This window comes from Ictidomys tridecemlineatus, chromosome 12 (genome assembly GCF_052094955.1).
Source record: "Ictidomys tridecemlineatus isolate mIctTri1 chromosome 12, mIctTri1.hap1, whole genome shotgun sequence".
Lineage (NCBI taxonomy): Eukaryota > Metazoa > Chordata > Mammalia > Rodentia > Sciuridae > Ictidomys > Ictidomys tridecemlineatus.
The window spans coordinates 44,781,648-44,801,949 of NC_135488.1; the positions used below are offsets into that span (position 1 = coordinate 44,781,648).

Below are 20,302 nucleotides of genomic sequence, written 5' to 3' on the forward strand. Positions count from 1 at the left end.
ACTGCTGACTATGGTTGCACAACTCTGTGAATATACTAAATTAAACAACTGAATTGTATGCTTTAAATTGGTGAATATTGTGGTGTTTGAAATCTTAATTAAAAAAAAAAATCAATAAATTTTTTTTAATGTTTCCTTTAAAAGCTATGGTTGCTCTCTTACATTCTCATAACCCCCACTTAAAAAGGGGAGGGCTAATTTTACAGTTTGTCATTGTTAATGAGTGGTAAATTAGAAACAGACTGCTACTGGCACTGGGCCTGCACTTCCAGTCAGGATGTAGTTAACAGGGACTGATTCACCTTTCCACTTGAAACAACCAAAACAACCCCACACAAATTGATGAATGGGTGGTGTTCAAGAAACTCGACATCAAGCAATGAAAAGATAGTGACCCCCGAAACATAACCTGCCTAAACTTAAGCACTTTACAGAGTTCTCAGGTCATGGCACAGGAAGAAGAAACATGGAACCCAACAGACTCCCTTAGCTAAGGAGAAGCAGCTGAGAGTCTGGGTAGATCAAGGCAGTTAAGAGTTTCAGTCAAAAGACAAAAGTGGCACAGAAAAAAACTCTGGAACTCTGAAGAGAAGCCCCTGTGTACTCAGCCAAAGCGCTGGTCAGTACACACATGTAAGAAAAATACCCAAGTCTGAAGAAAAACTACACATTCAAAAGGACTAGACAGAGCAGAGCTGGTGTTCACACAAGGAAGCAAACAGTGCCTGTTCAAACCAGACCAACTGTAATAACTCATAAGTCAGGGAATTAAGAATAGTCAGAAAGGTCTTGCACGAGCAATGGGGAACAGTTCATGGTAGACTGACCACGGACTGCTTCAGATCTACTTAACAAAAATCATAAAAGACCTGAAAGAAATAAATTATTTCTGTGTAACTTAAATGCATCCCAGAACAAAGCTCAAAAGTATGTACAGAGACAGGCACAGTGGTTCATGCCTATAATCCCAGTGTCTTGGGAGGCAGAGACAGGAGGATCATGAGTTCAAAACCAGCCTCAGCAAGGAGCAAGGCGCTCCGCATCATTAGTTACCAGACAAATGTAAATCACAACTAATGAGACCCTTCTCTAAATAAAATACAAAATAGGATGAGGATGTGGCTCAGTGGTTGATTGCCCCGAGTTCAATCCTCGGTACCAAAAAAAAAAAAAAGTACCGAATCTAAACAAGGTAAAATTAATAATAAATGGCATCCTTTAAAGGATTACTACACGGAGAAGCATAACCAATAATGAGAACAATTAGCTGAAACAATGCAAAATTGACACATCAGCATTACAAACAAGGACATTAAAGCAGCTATTGTAACATATTCCATATTTTCAAAAAGCTAAGTAGAAAGAAAATGTAAATCCTGGAAAAATATTTTTAAACACCCAAATCGGATTTCTAGAGATAAAAATACATTGAGAAGAAAAATATGCAGGATGGGATTACTTGGTAAAGTCAGCACTTAAGAAAAAACAAATGAGGAGCAATAAAACTATCCAAAATGAAGCTCAAAGAGGTTTTTTTTCCCCCCAAAAGTGTTATCAGTGAGCTGTGAGGGGCTCACAACTTCAAGGGGTCTAACACATATGTACATAATGGGAGTCCCAAAGCCTAGGCAGATGGAATATGGGGTAGGGGGAAAATCTTGATGAAACCAGTGAATCCACAGATCCAAAAGCTCAGAAACCATAAGCACAAAAAACAGGGGGAGGGCTGGGGTTGTGGCTCAGTGGTAGAGTGCTCACCTAGCATGCATGAGGCACTGGGTTCAATCCTCAGCACCACATAAAAATAAAGATACTGCGTCCACCTAAAACTAAAAACTAAATTTAAAAAATGGGGGAAAAAGTACAAAGTATGGCATAATCAAATCACTCAAAATCAAGGATAAAGGAAGTCTTAAAAGCAGTCAGAAAATAATGACATGTACATACAAAGGAACAAAACAAGGATTAACAGGAGTCTTCTCAATAGAAGCAATACAAGTGAGAATAAAGTAGAATAACCAAAATACCAAAAGAAAAAAATGTTAGCCTAGAATTCTACACCCAACAAAAATGTCTTTCAAAAATGATAGTGGGGGAAGGGGATATTTTCAGACATACCAAAGCTGAAAGAATTTGTTGCCAGCAGACCTAAATTGCCAAAAGACCTAAAGGAAGAAGAAATATGGATCTATACAAAAAATGAGAAGCACTAGAAATGCTGATCACATGAATACAAATATTAGCTTTCTTTTATTTACTGTTCAAATTTTTTTTAAAAAATTGTTGACTGTTGAAACAAATATATTTTGGGAGTTAGAGCACAAATGAAAGTAAAATGTATGCCAAACTACACAAATGGGTACAAATAGAAGAATACTACTGTAAGTTTCTTACACATGAAGTATGTATCATTTGAAGGTAGACCATTAAGTTAAAGATGTGTACACAAAACCTAAAGAAACTTACCAACTAAGTTATACACAAGTCAGTAAAAGGGATCAAATAAAATGAGAAAAAATTCAATCACAAAGAAGTGTAAAAAGGAAGACTACCAATGAGAGCAAGTCCTCACAGAGCCAGAAAAACAATATCCTGTATAAAATTTAGCATTAAAATTTTCATGTAACAGTAAGAATGAATATATTTTCAGCTAGTTGAGTAGTAAACTAATATAGCACTCAAAATTTAAAAATCCTGTTTTCCACTAAGATTAGAGAAGGATTAAAAATATTTACTTTAATTATTTTCAATTTTTTCTTTTTAAAAAGGCCCACAAAACCACTTTAATTAGTAGGTTCAGAAAAAGAAAATTTAAAAGCTACCATATTTTAAAGATAAAATGTGACAGCTCTTTTGTTCATATCTTCATAAAGCAAATACAGTCATGCCCTGCATAACATTTCAGTCAATAAAGGACCACATGTATAAAGGTAGTTCTGTAAGTTCTAACACCTACTGACACTGCAGCTATCTTAGTTTGTGTAAACACTCTATGACGTTCACATAATTGATGATATTGCCTAATGGCACACTTCTAGTGTCCCCATCAAATGATGCCCCTACTATGCAGAGAAAATAAAAAGAATGCAAAATTTCATCATTTCATCTTTTAATCATTTCCTTCCAAAACCCGAAGTATAGAAATGTCTAAAAGCTACCTGAATATCACAAACCTGTACACCACTGTTTCCATTTTACAGAGGTCCTTTCCAGCCCTAAGCTCATGGGGACCAGGAGCTGAACAAAGCAAACTCCCACGTGTAGGGCAGATATGACCTACTGGAGGCCGTCCATTCACCAGGCATCATTTCAGACGCTGTTCAAAGGACTTTCTGAGGTCTGGGGCATGAGGGCTCCTCCTCCACTTTCCTCTGGCGGACATGTTTGTGCTAAATGAATAAGCTGGTAACTCTCAAGTGATACAGGAGATTCAAAACAGCAGACGTTGGAGGCAAGGCACACAGCTGTATCAAGGCAAACTAAATACAGTCAATCACCATAATCAATGGAACAAACCTCCCCCATCTTGTATTAACAAAGATGATGAGTCACAGGATCAACGGCATCTTCTAAATCTGAAGAGACTGTTTCTCCTCACACATCTATGCCTCATCAGCCAGCACATCCAAGTTGTGTGCCATCTCATCTTCTTTATCAGATCTGCTTAGCTATCATGTTGTATGCTCACATAGGCCCAGCTCTTCCTCATCTGCAATACCATCCTCTTAAACTGTTTGTTCGTTTTCTGCCTTACACATTGGGCTTATGCTACACAAAGGCACAGGCTGACTGCCTTTCTTGTCCATTGTCACCAATGGTGCCTGGCACACATTACACATGCATTAAGTAGTTCAGTAATAAATGAATAAGAGAAATCTTGCCTACCAAATAGGCTTAAAGCAGTTGTTGACAATGAATCAAAAAACCAGATACTAAGCCCTCAAATACTGCTGAGTAAAAGGACTATGTACCCAAAAGTTTTGTTTTCATTTTTTTCTTCTGAAAATCAAAGGAGGGACCAATAAGAATGAATGAGAGGGGCTGGGGGTGTGGCTCGAGCGGTAGTGCGCTCTCGTGGCAGGGTTCGATCCTCAGCACCACATACAAAGATGTGTCCGCCGAAAACTAAAAAATAAATATTGAAATTCTCTTTCTCTCTCTCTCTCTCTCAAAAAGAGTTAACAAAATGAAAACTCAGCCCGTGGATTAAGAAAATAAGTGTGTGAACCATATATATGATAAGGGATTAATATATATATATATATATATATTTTTTTTTTTTTAAAGAATGAATGAGAGGGCTGGGGCTGTAGCTCAGTGTTAGAGCACCTGCCTAACATGTGTGAGGTACTGGGTTTGATTCTCAGCACCTCATATAAAATAAAATAAAGGTCCATTGACAACTAAAACTAAAAATTTTTAAAAAGAATGAATGAGAACACATGCACATAGAGCCAGAGAATTGTGATGCTCTAATACACCAAATTCAAACCAGAAAGGGCCTAGGGGCTGGAATTGTGGCTCAGTGGTAGAGTGCTCACCTAGCATGCATGAAGCCCTGGGTTCGATCCTCAGCACCACATAAATGTAAAATAAAGATATTGTGTCCACCTAAAACTTAAGAATAAATATTAAAAAAAAAAAAGAAAGGCCCTGGAATTTGAGACAAGTCCTATTAAGTGAATGAATACACCCAAAGAATTATGTTGCCATGTGAATGCACAATTTCAGGCAATACTCTGTGTCTAACTGGGGATCACCAATAAACTGAATTTGCCTTAATGCAAAACCTTAATTCAGATAATGCACTCTTTGACTGGAGATCTCAAAATTGAAGTCATAAAATTACACATCAATTACACAAAGACAATCTCAAAAACTGAAGCAGGTTTCTGGTAGTCAATTGGTATTCTTTTACTGTCATAAGCAGGTAAGAATACTCTCAAGCTCAAGAATTCGCAAAAAGTAAACAATTATTAAACTTAACTAGATTTTATCTGAATGCATTAATTTATTACTTGAAAAAAATCATAGAAGAATTTTAGAAAATATGAAAAAAATATTTTGAAGGTACACTTTAAGCAAATTAATATGAGTAAACTCATTTCCCCATGTAACACAGCAAGGCATTTATTTAACTTGGAATACATTCTCTGACCAAAGAGAATAGATTTTGTTTTGTTGTGTTTTTATTTTTATTTTTTAATATTTATTTTTTTAGTTGTAGGTGGATACCATATCTTTATTTTTTATTTTTATATGGTGTTGAGGATCGAACCCAGTGCCTCATGCATGCTAGGCAAGTACTCTACTGCTGAGCCACAACCCCATCCCTTGTTGTGTTTTTAATTTCTGGTGTTTCAATAGCTTCTGCTGGGGATAAAGGGAAACTCACATGGCATATCACATATAGCTATCACATAATGGAATCCCCAACAATTAGTGAGATGGAAAAACTAACCCAGTTACTAATATCAGTAACCTCACTAATATGTAAACTGTCTTTATGATGATAAGAAAGAAAATGGACTCATGTTTAAAGAAATGACTTAAACTCATAGTGATGAAAAACAGCCAGAATAGGGAAGGTAAAGCTCTGATTCAATCAGCCACCAGAACTAGATGTTTGGTTAAATTGATGAGAAATGGGAAGACACAGGCAGATAAATTCCTGGTCTTTGCTCCAGCACACAGCACCATCAGGTAGCTTTTCTGAACAAGACTGTGATGCAAGGTAAAAACACCTTCAGAAAAATCTCAACAACAACAAAAAAAAAAAACACACCCAATCAATAAGTGGGCAAAACAACTAAACAGAAATTTCTCAAAGGAAATAACCAATAAATATAGTAAAAAAATGTTCAACATCTCTAGCAATCAGAGAAATGCAAATCAAAACTACATTAAGATTTCATCTCATTCTAGCCAAAATGGCAATTATTAAGAATATGAAAAATAGGGCTGGGGTTGTGGCTCAGTGGTAGGGTGCTCGCCTAGCATGCATGAGGTACTGGGTTCTAATCCCAGCACCACATAAAAATAAAATAAAGATATTTTAAAAATAAAGAATATGAAAAATAAATTCTGGCTACGAAATATTTATTCTTAAGTTTTAGGTGGTGCTGAGGATTGAACCCAGGGCTTCATGCATGCTAGGTGAGCACTCTACCACTGAGCCACACTCATACACTGCTGTTAAGACTGTAAATTATTACAAGCACTTTGGAAAGTAGTATGGAGGCTCCTCAAAAAACTAGAAATGGAACTACCATACGACCCAGGTATCCTACTCCTTGGTATATGGATCACGAAAATCTGATACATACATACATACATACATACATACACATACACACACACACACACACACAATGGAGTTTTACTCAGCCATAAAGAAGAAATAATGGCATCTCCTGGTAATCGGATAGAAATAGAGAAAATCATGCTAGGTGAAATAAGCCAGGCTTAGAAAATCAGGAGTCAAATGTTTTCTCTCATATGAAGAAACTAGGGAAAAATAAGGAAAAGAAGGCCGTTGGGAAGGGGATCAGATTTCTTAAAAGATATAGGGAAGATCAATGGAAAAGAATGAAAAGGGAGGGAGGGAAAGAAATACAGAATGAATCTGAGTCATGTTATATAACATACACAAATGTACAAAAAACCAAAAGGAATTTCACTTGTATATATATGTAAAAATACCAATCAAAGAAAGGAAAATAAGTAGAATAGGGAGAAAAGGAGGAGGAAGGAAGAGAGAAAAAGGGAAGGGGAACTGGGACTGAAATCAAATTCTTGTATGTTTAATTATACCAAAAGGAACCCCAAAAGTATGTATAATTATAATGTTCTAGTAAAATAAAATTTAAAAAACTTAAAAACATCTTTTGAATTCACAAAAGACAAATAGTAGAAACAACTCCAATGCCCATCAACTGGTAAACATACAGACAAAATGTGGCACCCTCATACCTGTAACACTACTATGTAATAGAAACAAACCTCCACACTGCTACATGGATGAATATTACAATGTGTGAAGTGAAAAAAAAATTACATGGGAGAGACTACACTAATTCCATTTAAATAAAATGTTCAGAAAAGGTAACTTTCTAGAAACAGAATAATTAGTGATTGCCTGGGGCTTCAGGTTACAGTGGGGATTAACTGTAAATGGGTATGAGGATCCTACTGAGATGACCAAAATGTTCTAAGAATGCTTTGTGGTGAATGGTGTACCAAGACTAACCTGGGTGAATTTCATGGCATGGCTGGGGATGTGGCTCAAGCGGTAGCGCGCTTGCCTGCCATGCGTGCGACCCGGGTTCGATCCTCAGTACCACATACCAACAAAGATGTTGTGTCCGCCGAGAACTAAAAAAAAAGATCTCTCTCCTCTCCTCTCTCACTCTCTCTTAAAAAAAAAAAATTTCATGGCATATAAAATATATATCAATAATATAAGCTGCCTTATATTAAAAAAAAAACTGCCAAATTCCTTTGTGTCTTTAAAGTAATATAGCACAACACCACTTTATCTCTTGCCTCTCTCCTCCCTCATCTTATCTCCTGGGCCTGCAAATCCCAAATTAAGGGTCAGCACAAAGGTCACATACTAAGACACTGATGATCTGTTCCATTTTTGTTGATGATGTTGTTTCTATTATTATTGTTCTGGATGAAAAGAAAAATGTCTAAGTAAAACCATAAGTTTAAAAAGATACAACTTCTAGTTCAACATGATGGACTGATCACATTGATCATGGGACCTAACTCCCATAAAAACTATACGGTAAACCAAAAAACAGATAAGAAAAGATGGCAGCAGAGATCATTTTTACCAGGTTGAAAAACAGCTATAATGTAGACAGAGCAGTAAATGACTTAGAAAAGAAGAAAATGTTACAATCTAAGTGCTACTGAGAACACCACCAAGAGTGAGGAAGTTTGCCCCTAGAATGATGAGAAAATCATCATTTGGAAACAACCAATATCAAGTGAGGATGAAGGCTAAAATCAGGAGCACTGGTACAAGTTTGCACCCCTTTCTCTATCTCAATCTACTGACTATCCCACATCACTCTAAATCCCTGGGAATTCAGAACTTTAGTCCCTGAAGAGATGAAAGAAGTGATGCTCGAGAAGACATGGAGCAAAGTGTTGAATACAAGATTAAAAAACAGGGATTTACAGCCTGTTTTTAGGATTTAGAAAGGACCTAAAACCTTCACATCCCATAATTTTCTTATAAAGCTACTGGAGGCTGGGCATGGGAGGCTGAGACAGGAGGATTATGAGTTCAAAATCAGCCTCAGCAAAAAGTGAGGCTAAGCAACTCAGTGAGACCCTGTCTCTAAATGAAATACAAAATAGGGCTGGGGATGTGGCTCAGTGGTCGAGTGTCCCTGAGTTCAATCCCTGGTACTCTCCCCGCCCCCCTTGCAAAAAAAAAGCTACTGGAGGATGTGCTGTTGATCAAAAAAAAAAAAAAACAACTGTGGTATCCAAGAACAGTGAAGTTCCATGACAACAGCTATACACCAGGTTCAGGGTAATCACACCTACCCAGTTGTAAGGTTATCTCCAGGGTGGAAAAATTCAAATCAACAGGGTATCAGAAACAATAAATTATCTGACATATTTAGCATTAGGAAAAGTTGTTAAGAGAGGCTGAATTTTGCTAGCCATTTGATTTATCTTCTTGGGCATCTAAGAGGCAAAAACAAGCAAACACAAAAGTAAAATAATGAGAAGGGGTGCTATTTAAATAAGGAAATATAATAATATTCAATTGTTTGGCTCATATATAAATGGTATCTCCACAGTTATGATAATATAAACAACTATTATATTAACCCAAAATTATGACAAACTCATTTAAGGGAAGTATAGAAGCCAAATATCCAACTACTATTGAACTACAGTAGTTCAACAAGAATTAACTACTGTTGCAGAAAGTCAATAAATGTACAAAATGTATAAATTGAAAAATAGTGATATAAGCTCATAATGTAGATATATGGCAGTAAACATAAGATGTGGCAGCTAAAAGCATCAAAAATAAATGCCTCTGGGGAATAGGATAAATTCAAGTTCTGAAATGAGCATTTTGGTATCACCTGTTAAGTACGTGCATGCATAACTTCAGTAAGTTTAAGACTGTACTCATCATTTAGCTAAAATAAGAGGTTTTTAAATTATAATGTAAAAGGGTAGGTTTTTTCCTTTTAATTACTTGAAATAGCATAACTTGTGCACATTTAGCCCAGTTATACCGCTCAAAGACATTTGGCCACTAAGCACACCTGCTCTGTCTCCCTGCTTCTCAATGGTAGATGAATCAAGTGATGGGCATGGACAAGAGCCCCAAATTCTCCAGCTTGCTATTGCACCAATCAACTCAAGCTTACTAAGCAATCCAAATCAATCTTGCCAGTTCAGAGCATCTCAGAGTGTGGTCTACTGACTGGGTTACACAGAAAGATCATTTCAGAAATTAAGAGTTAAATGTGTAAAAACTTTTATAGCAAACTGACAGGATAACATTGTATCTTTTAGCTCTAATGATAAAAAAAAAATTTAAGCTGGTATTCTGTGTGTCTACTTTTTCATTTAAATTTTTTTGTGCTTTGTTTCACTAAATTTTAACATAAGAAAACTCTGCTGAGGCTGAGTCACTCAGACTTAAAAAGAGCACATGCAGCATGTCATTTGATGTGCTGGAGAATTCTTTGTGTCTGATTTTAAGTGGGCTGAGTGGAGGACCTGGGAAATGTAGACAACACAGGATCTACAGTTGATACTCCATTTTTGGCATTTTGTGTCCATTCCCCTGAATTTCTAGCATTCCATGAGTGTAGATTTTCACCTGTTTTGTTCACCATGACATACAAATACTCACAACAGGCCTAGCATTGGTAACAGCACAGTTAGTACTTGTTAGATGAAGCCAGCCCAAATGGTTGTTTTTCACTGCCTCCCCCAATTTAGTTTCCTAAATTCCTTATAATGCTACCAAGGTTTTTAAGTTCCCAGTTTTTGAATTTGAGAAGTCCTAAAACTTACCATTCTCACCTTTTCCTCTGAAATTCTTACAAGTACCTCCCAACATACATTGCTTTATTATTCAACCTAAAAGATAGCTATTCTTCTGCATAATGCCAGTAGTCTTTATCCCTAGATCAGTCTCATAACAAAAGATACTATGTTTGAAAAGTCATGATATAACATTATACAGCCCAAGAACATATGCTGCCACACTGCCACTGATAACACATTACCCTATCCTCCATTCTCTTCCTAGCCATCCTTCCATACATACAAAACAATTACCTGGACTCATACCTTGTAATAACATATTAAAGTCAATCAACTGTCAACTTCTACAAGTTAAATAAGTACTTGGGAATTTCTACACTGATAATCAAGGAACGGCCCCCAAATTACAATACTTTAACACTGGTAATTCAAGCTAGCCAAACTCAATTAGTGAAAAATCTTTTTAAAATAAATTTTCAAAATACCTACTTGCAAATACTCATTATATAATGAACCATGATCACCCACAATCCATCTATTTATGATAGAAAAAAAAATTTTAAATATTGATTCGAAAGCTAAAGAAATGACCTAAAATTGTCTCAATCCTTAAAATTATTACACATTCTAAATGAATAGTGGGATTTTGAGAATTTTAGCAGTCTGCACTTTTGTACATTTTACCTTGTATGTCCTAATACACCTTTACCCAATACCTAGGAATGAACCTGCCAGGTAACCCCCTGGTTGTGGCTCACTTCTCATCACAGTTCTGACCTCAATGCCTGGACATCCTATATCTGAAAAGGAGGATAATTGGCAATTATTTAAATATTCTATTGCAATCTGCCAATTTTTTTAAATAATTGAAAAGATTAAAGCACTGATAGTAATAATAGGAAGCCCAGGCATCATAAACTTAATACAACTGAGGAAGAGATGGAAATATTTGATACTAAGAGTGGCAAGCTCTTACCTCAGGTACTTGCTCGTATCTGTTAGGCAAGTATTTGCTAATAAAAGCAAAGAAACAAAATAAAAGAGCATATGTAAAATTTATATATTAAAATATCTCTCCATAAGGTAAAACATACTCAACTTACAATATTTAGTTCCCTGGGAATAAAACTCCTTAGATTATTCTTTAGCTCAACACACCTGTTCAGTGATATATAATTTCAAAAGTAATATGCAAGCTGGGTGTGGTGATACACACCTGTAATCACATCAACTCAGAAGGCTGAGGCAGGAAGACCTCTCAAGTTCCAGGCCAGCCTCAGCAACTTCATGAAACCCTATCTTGAAACAAAAACAATTTTTTTAAAGAACTGAAAATGTAGCTAGGTAGTAAAGTTCCCCTGGGTTTGATTACCAGTGCCAAAAAAAAAAAAAAAAAAAAAAAAAGTAGGATGCATTATTTCAAAAAATTTCAAAAATGTCTCTCTACTCCTCCAGGCTCAATCTGTGAACCTGTGAACACATACACTGTACCACAAGTATGTGGATAATATTTCTGGATTATAATAATAAGTAAAAATACACATCTATACAATACTTGCAGGTATGCAAATGAATACATATTTATTACAAAGTTTCAAGCAATAAAACCCAATATCAGCAGGGGTGGTTAGATTTTCTGTAAAAGCTTCTGATATTCCTGATTTAGTGAAAACAGCTTTGGGAAGTGTGGGTTTGATAATCTTTAAGAGCTACACATCAATACTTGTTCAACAGGATGGCTTTCTCCCACCTTACCGAAGTCCAGGATCTTTCTAGCATGAAGGAAATCCAGATATCAGAACAAGTCTGAACATGCCACTCAGCAGCAGATCAGCTGACACAACCCTCCTTCTAATGAAAACATCTAGTTCTACAGAATTCACATTGCTCCAATGGATGTCCTCACCTCCAATTAAAAACAAGAGATGCTACATTTAAAAGATAATATTTAGAGAATCCCTCACAAAGGTTTAAGTGCTTGCTCCAAAATGTTAAAAGTAATGATTTTTAAAAGCCAGATAGTTTATATGGTACTGTACCACTGAGCAATCAAAAATAATTTTAGCACTTTCACCTTGCTAATCACAAGGTTCCTCCTTTCTAGTGAGTAGTGTACTCATTGAAGAGACATACCAAAGCCTGCAGAGAATAAGGGGATTCAGCAACTTAAATCTAGCAAAGAGGGTTTCCCAAGTATCTGCCACAACGTCACCTCCTCTTTACCATCACAGCCACTACTACCCTAACTCAACCTTCATCTCCTCTTTCTGGACCATTGCCAGCTATCTTACCTGCTCCTTCCAAAACATCATCTACTCAAATCCCCTTATCCAGGGATTTCCAATCCTAACATACCCTTTCTTACCCCCAGTGGTGCTAGGGACTAAACCTGGGGTCTCAGGCATGCTAGGCAAGTCCTCTACCTCTGAACTACATCCCCAACCCTTTTTTTAATCGTCATCATTATCATCATCTTGAGACAGGTGCTCCCTAAATTCCCATGCTGGCCTTAAACTTGAAATCCTCCTGCCTCACCCTCCTGAGGAGCTGGGATTACAGACTGCTCCACTGCCACTGGGTCTGGCTCAAAAACAATGAAACTTTTCAGTAGCTCCTCAGTGTTTCAAGAATGATGTCCTCCTCAACTCCAGCACAAATAAAGCCTTCCTGAGACTCCCCGCTACTCCCTAAACCTCCTGCCATTCCCAAAGGAAACTCAGCCCTTCTCAGGCACACCCTCCCCTCCCTGCCTTTCTTAACTGAGGAGTACAGCATCAGCACAGTGGCTGGAGGAGGGGGCTCTCACAGTTAGCTCCTCTTACCACCAAGGTCTCTGGGTTGAGAGTACCCTACTGCTCAACCTCCAAGGTCTACCAGTACCTTTCCTCCAAGGACAGATAGGGTCAGACATGTTCCAACTTACATTCATAAAATCTATCATCCCTTCCTTGAACAAGCCCTGATTTCAGACACTTCACCTGCTGAATTCTAAACTCTGTAACAACTACTATTAATGGATTTCCCCCTTGACCCCTCACTGCAGTTCTTTCAAGATTCAGAATTTTCTTTTGGAGTCTGGCCATATGCCCACAAAATACAAAATAGCAGTAATTACCAAGAAAACCAAAAAATGGTGAAACAAATACTTAAACAATAAAATCCAAACAACATGAAAACAAATTTGATTTATTTCTGGCTTTAATTTGTCACGTTATCATTCATAAAAAAATGAAATTCTATTTATTCAACCTGGGGAATCAGTAAACAGACATACAGATCATTGTGCCACAGACACTTCTTTTATTTGATACTCTGAATGTAATATTCTGACACAAATTCACACAAAAAAAATTGGGGGATATTTGTACTGGGGATCAACCCAGGACCTAGGAAGTGCTAGGCAAGTTGTCTACCACTGAGCTCAACCCCATAAAAAATTTTTTAAAGCTTTAATTTTTGAGTATCCTTTCCTATGAGCCCTTAAAAACATAAAGCTAGAAATAAACCTCTCTGAACAGAATATAATGCTTTTCGACTATTTTTTAAGATAAATGTTTTATGCCATTAAATATACCCAACCATTTACCATTTTTTTCAGAGGTAATTTAAAAACTAGACACTATCCCCCCAAAATGTACTTTTCATAGAACATATCAAAACTCAGAAACTCTTGACTCATTTACTCCATATAAATTACAGTCCCCTCAAAATAAGCAACCTGTCACTGAAAAAAACAAAAATGTAGAAACTTTAACACTGAAATACATCAGCACTACAGGTTGTTCAGCTTACAGGTGTTTTACCTGACAATGTTTTTCTTAAAAAAAATTTAGTAATAAATTAACTGCTATAAGTTAACTCAAGTGTTAAGAATCTAATTCCCAAACCAACAATCAGCCAACAAAAATCCTAAATAAACCCCTATGCATAATGGTAAATGACTCTAGAAATTATACATTTAAAAAGAAAACAGAGATGTTTGTCTCTACTGAAGACAGTAGATTAAAGTTCCATGTACCAGGTCATAATCATCGAAGAACTTCTTATGATATTAACAAGTACCGAGACATATTTAAGACAATTAGGAAAATATTAATGCTGGATATTTGATATTTTCTAAATGTGATAATGACATTGTGGTTATATTAAAAGAAAAAAACTAAATGAACTGAAGTATTTAAGGGTAAAATAGTACCTGCGGTTGACCTTAAAATAGAGGAGGGGAGGAGGGCTGGGGATATAGATCAGTTGGTAAAGTGCTTGCCTTTCATGCACAGGCCCTGGGTTCAATACTCAGCACCACAAAAATAAACAAATAAATAAAGGAAGGGAGGGAGGAAGATACAGATGAAACAGGTCAGTCATGGAATGATAACCGTTAAACTGAACTGTAATTCTCTTTGTGTATATCTGAAAATTTCCAAAGTGGTAAAATTAACCAGCAAAATCTCAAGTACTACTTTATTCTGAATTATATGCAACTGCACAGATTTTTATAACTCCTTGGAGGTTTGCATAATTAAAGAATTTCTACTCAAATGTACAGACTTTGTAGTCAGAGCACAATTGTCATTGTCACTATCCCAAATACTTCCCAAATGTAGTCTCAGTAAATCTCTTTCAATAGCCTGAGCAGTAAAGGACAAGGAAGGAAAGAGGAAATGAGAAGGGGAAACAACAATGAAGCTGCCCAAGCTGTTACCATAAAGAGCACCCATCTCTTAAAACCAATTAATCCACACTGGGGTTTTATTCTTTCCTTTTTCTTATGGTTTCAAAAAGGTCTCCAACCTTCTAACTTACTTCACTGCCCTTAACACATATGCTGACCGAGGAATATACAAACAATCCAACTACTGTGTAACCAGGTCAAAAACAAGCTTTGGCTAACTCACTTGGAAGAGTACACTCACCACTTAGATTTGGCCAGAAAAACTGGGTTAGGGGAAAAAAAAAAAAAAAACCGCCTGGTGGTTAGACAAACATTGGGGCTGGGGAAAATGTCTTTAAGCCAGTTACCAGTCACTCAGTGAGTTGCAACACAATCTTTTCCAAAATTTTCCAAAGCCTTCCAAATTCTGTTGAGCCCAGCAGGAAGAGCTAACAGGGCTTCTTTTCAAATTCAAAAATCTGGCCCCAGCCCCAACAGTTAACCAACAAAACACATGCTAATTCACTTGAGATCACCTAAGAATAGGGACTCAAGTTCAGACCACAGGCCAGTCAGTAGTTGCACAGACCAGGGGAAGTTGGGGCTGGGGAGAAACGTTCCAGTGATAGATAAGGCTATTCATAAAGCAGAAAGGAGACAACAAGATCCACACTGCACTTGGCCTAAGACAAAGTCTACAGTAAGCCCTCCAACTCCCCCCCCCCCCCCCCGTTCTGAGTGAGACAATGACAATTCTTCAATGAACCACAAAGCCCTGCTTCATAAGATAATTTTTCTCAAGCCCAACCTTGTACCCACTCTTAACAGCTAGAAAACTCCCCCAGTGCAGATAACTTTCAGAAAACGTTTAGCAATAAGAAAACAAACAGAGACAGGGAGAATTTAACATTGTTTTGAATTTTCAAGGCCTGTGCCTCCCTCACCTACAGCTCTTTCATAATCTCCAGAATGTGCACTGGATAAAAATGAACAACACACTGTTAGTCACATCAGGTGTCAGCTACTCAGTGCAGACTCACAGTGTCCAGATTCTAGTTTCATTGGTGGGGGGAAGGGGTTGATAAAATATAAATACAAAGAATGTAGGCAAAGATTTGAGAGAAAGACCTGGGGTGGGTGTGAAACCAGGGCATCCTCTCTCCTCCCGGCTCTCCCTCATCTCTGTTTCAATTACACAGCTGTCAAACAGGTTATTCCTGGAATTCATACTTCATAATCCCCACACTGTAATTCTTCCTGCTCCTGTTGCCCAAACATACACTCCTCCCTGCTTCCCCAAAATATGTTTCCATCAGTAGAGGGTAAGAGAGCCAAAGTTGTGATAAAGTAGAAACAGGTAACACCAAACTCCCCACCTTGAGCACTTGGCAAGCACTCAGACGAAGAAACACGACAATTTTCTTGACAATTTTCAAGAAAGCCAAGACAGTGGTTTAGGATAATCATAGACGAGGCCTGCCTATCCCGAATTTTAATTGACACACAACTCAGGAAGTCAGATTTGGAGCAAAGGAAAAAAAAAAATCAGGTTGTCTTGGGGGGGGATCCTTTTCCATTTTGCTGAATTAAAGTGCATGCCTAACTGTGTAGCTTATTGCCTTATCTCAAAGCCAGGAAATGAGGTCTTTTAAGGCCAGTGTGAATACAAACTCGACGTTTAAAAAGCCAGGGGCTGCAAGGCGAAACCCCTTTCCCAACTTCAGCCCAGCGGCGTGGCCTCGGGTCAGCAGCGGAGTCATCACCCTCTGCCTGGTCCCCCCCAAGAAGTTTCGACAGGCCACGGGAAACAAAGAAGGCGCCCCACACCGACCTTATAGACTTGTCCATAGGTGCCGTTTCCAACCACCTCCACCAGCTCAAAAATCCCAGCAGGGTCCTGGAGAGAAAGGAGGGGAGAGGAGGGCATTTAGGAGACCCAGAACGCATCCATAAAGCCGGGGCAGTGGGAGAGAAAGGGCGGTGACAAAGAGGTGGGCTTCGCCCCGCGCGGCCCCGTGCGCGGGGGCGGCGGCCGCGCCGAGGGTCGCCCGGGTCCCCGCACTCGCGAACGGCAGACAAAGGGCCGCCGCGCCCGCGGCTCTGCCCACGGCGCCGCCCGAGCCCGCCCGGCCGCCAGGGCGGGTCCCGCTGCCCGCTCCCGCGCGGGCCCACTCACCCGCAGGGAGGAGAGGTCGATGTCCACCAGACTTTTTGCAGGGGAGTCGTTCGCCATTTTTCCTGTGGGCCACCCCCAAACGAGGCTAACGCTCGGTCTCTCTGTGGCCCTGCCGAGTCGGCCGCGGGACTGGCCGCCGGGACTCTCCTCGCGGGGCCGGGGCGGCGGCGGCGGCGGGACGGCCGCGCTCTCGGCCGCTCGCGGCTCTCGGCCCCGGGCCGCGCGGAGGGCGGGCGGAGCGTGCGCGGCGACGGCGCTCACACCATGGCGCGGGCCGCTCGGCCCCCGGGCGTCGCCCGCCGCCTCAGGCCCCGGCGCCCGCGCCCCGCGCGCCTCGAGGACGGGCCCGGAGCGAGGGGCCGCGGCGCCGCCGAGAGTGGAGCTTGCGAGCGCGAGGCGGCGAGACAAAGATCGCCCGGGAGGCGGGGGCGGGGGCGGGCGGAGGCGGGAGGCGGCGGCGGCGCGGGAGGAGGAGAAACGGGACACCAAAAATGTATTCCGCGGAGAGAGAGAAGAGCTCCCCCTTTCCTTCTCCGGCAGGAAAAGCGGGCGGAAACGCACTCACGCCCCGGAGCCCCGGCGGGGAGGCGCGGCGCCCGCGCGGCGTGAATATTCATCAGGGGTGGGGCCCGAACAATGGCCGGGCGGCGGCGGGCGGCGGGCGGCGGGCCGCGGCGGGACTCGACGCCCGGCGCCCGGGGTGGGGCCTCGGCGCCCGGCCCGCTCCGCGCTCCCGAGACGCCGGGCCCGGGAGACGGCGGGCGGGGATTCCCCCGGGAGGTGCTCGGCCGAGGGAACGCCCGGCTCGCACTCACCCCGAACGCCAGAGCCGGGAGCGCGACCCCAAGCTGCGGGCGACGCCCCTGGGGTCCCCCCCGCCCGGGAGGGGTGTGTCGCGCCCTGCCCCCGGCCGCGGAGGAGGGGCGCCCTCCCTCCTCACACCCCTCCCCCATCCCCCACCGCCTCCAGGTGCAGGGCCCTGAAGACCCCCGCTTCCGGTTTCCCGACGCCGTTTTCTCTTCCTTTCTCTCTTCCAGGCCACGTTGGTGACAGGGTTGTAGTTACCCGGGCTTCGCCGAGTGTCGCCCGGCTGCCCGGCCGGCCGTTTCCGACTGCGTTCAGAGCCTGAGCACTCGGCCTGGGGTCGCCAGCACCTGGAGGTCCCTGAGGGTCAACAGACAGGCTTCTTCCGGCCACCTGGGAAGCCAGGCAGGACCTGGGCCATCTGTTTAATCAAAGTCTTCTCCATCACATTCCCGCATCAGCCCAAAATTTCCATTGGCCGCGCATTACTCGACAGCAGGTGTTGGAGAAGAATCACCAGGAGGTTTTGCAAAAGCAGTCCCACCCCCAGGCTGCGATTCTGGAGGTCTTGAATGGGCCTGAGAACGTGCATTTCTGACAAGTTCGCAAAGGAAACTCACCTTGCTGTTACAGGAACGTAGGCCGAGAACGGGGTTCCACCGGGATGAAAAGCCAAGGCCTTTCATAACTGGGTTTCACAAAGACCACACTTTCATTGTCGTCATTAACTGCCAATTCTTGAGGGTTTTATGTACATCATCCAATTTACTGCACTGGGATAAGGAAACTAAAGGACTACTGGAAGATAAAAGAATGAACCCAAATCCTTAAAAGCATAACCTGGAAGGGGAGCAGGCATTGGGTCTTGGCCATCTCTTTCCAAAATCCAAGTCTGATTTAGCCATGTTAGTCTGCTCTCCCCACAATATGTGATGCACTCTCCTTCCTGACAGTTTAGTTTCTAGGATTTTTGACATGAGACTCTCTTGTAAGACTCCGACTAGTCACAGATTAGGGAAAATCGCTGTTACCAGAATGTTTTTATATATTTATTAATGCTTTCAAGTAATTTTTATTTTTATCCATCAACAGCAATGGAATTGACTATGAATACAGGTTAAATAATTTCTTTGGAGAACTAGACTGGTGCACTTATGAACTTTCAGACCACATTATTAATATTTTAATAGTGTTTACTGTTAATACTAGGTACACATATTACCTCATTATTTTTCACATTAACCTACTGGTACTCTTATCTTTCTCACTTTACACATTAGAAAACAAATATCTAAAAAAATTAAGTAACTTGCTCAGTGTGCACAGTGGGTACCCATACAGAAGTGCCAGCCCCACGCCCCCCCCCACCAGGGAGCTCCTTCTACTGGTTCAACACTAAACCCATGGCATGACCCACCTCAGACCACCCCTCTTTCTCTCAAGTTCTGTCACCTCAAGCCCAGCTCAGAACTCTCTCTTCTATAGCGTTTCTCTAAATCACCCTGCCCTCAAGTATGTTTTTCCCATATCATCATTGGAACACTTATTTCTCACTTTTGAGTCAGAAACTGGTCTCAAAGAACAGTACAAGCCTTTGGCTTAGCCATTGCCCAGGATATGAGGAAGAACAACACAAGTCTGTCCTCAGAGAGCTTGCACTCTGATAATGAGCATACAGCAGTTTCATAAATAGCCAGACAACAAGGCCAAACACTGTAAATCTGAGCAAGATGGAAAGAGCACTAAACCCGTCTGATGTTAAGTATGCTGGATGTGGGGCAAAACTGAACTGGATTTGAATGCTCATTCTATTATTTGTCAGTTGTGCAACCTTGCTCATGTTGCTTAATTTCTGAGCATCTATTTCCTCTTCTGTATACTAGATGAAAACTAGAGATAAGAACAAGAAATAAGAACTTAGGCCAAGGTAATAAGACCTGGTGACAGGGAATGCAAGAGGTCTGGGGATGGTGGATTCTCTAAGACTTGATATCTGATGGTGTGCCAGAAGGTGGCACAGACAAGGAGGTGAAAGACTTGTTCACAATTGCAAGATGATGTTCTGAGCAGGGGAAAAGATGGGGATTGCTGAGGAGTAGTGAAGAAGGAAGGTTTGAACAGCAATCTAAAGTTAGTACACTTTTCTCAGTAGAATAGTAGATACCTGCCCACCTTGAAAGTCCACTCCAGCTCCAAGGGTAGGGGCAGTGTTTTCAGTGAACAGCCGTGTATTAGATCAGGCTGCCATAGCAAAATACCATATTCTGGGTGGCTTAAATATAGTACCCCCTTCACCTTATTCATGATTTCACTTTCTGAGGTTCAGTTATCTGAGCTCAACTGTGGTCTGAATATATTAAATGGAAAACTCCAGAAATAAATTTTACAAATCTTACTTGTTATAATATATTGTTTTAATTGTTCTGCTTTATTGCTATTATTAATTTTTATTGTGCTTAATTTATAAATTAAACTTTATCATAAGTATGTGTGTTTAGGGTAAGAACATAGTATACGTAGGGTTAGTACATATGTACATAGTACACAGTACTATGGTTTCAGGAGTTCACGGGGAATCTTAGAAAGTATCCCAGATACAGATAAGGGGGGCTGCTGTAACAGATATTTATTTT

At 40.6% G+C, this 20,302-nt stretch overlaps 1 protein-coding gene across 50 annotated transcripts in view; it reads right to left on the reverse strand.

The window, feature by feature from the left end:
* Positions 1–17,120, reverse strand: part of Map4k4 (mitogen-activated protein kinase kinase kinase kinase 4) — a 179,272-nt gene extending 162,152 nt beyond the window's left edge. For 43 of the 50 annotated variants that reach the window (XM_078028787.1, XM_078028790.1, XM_078028786.1 and 40 more), the window contains exons 1-2: positions 16,866–17,066; positions 16,521–16,586 (exon numbers count right to left, since the gene is read on the reverse strand). In XM_078028787.1, the coding sequence (XP_077884913.1) occupies positions 16,521–16,586; positions 16,866–16,922 (123 nt within the window). In that variant the 5' untranslated portion in view covers positions 16,923–17,066. Of the gene's footprint in view, positions 1–16,520; positions 16,632–16,865 lie in introns of those variants that run through there. The other 7 variants (XM_078028785.1, XM_078028798.1, XM_078028764.1 and 4 more) reach the window with 2 other exon arrangements.
* Positions 17,121–20,302: the final 3,182 nt, after the last annotated feature.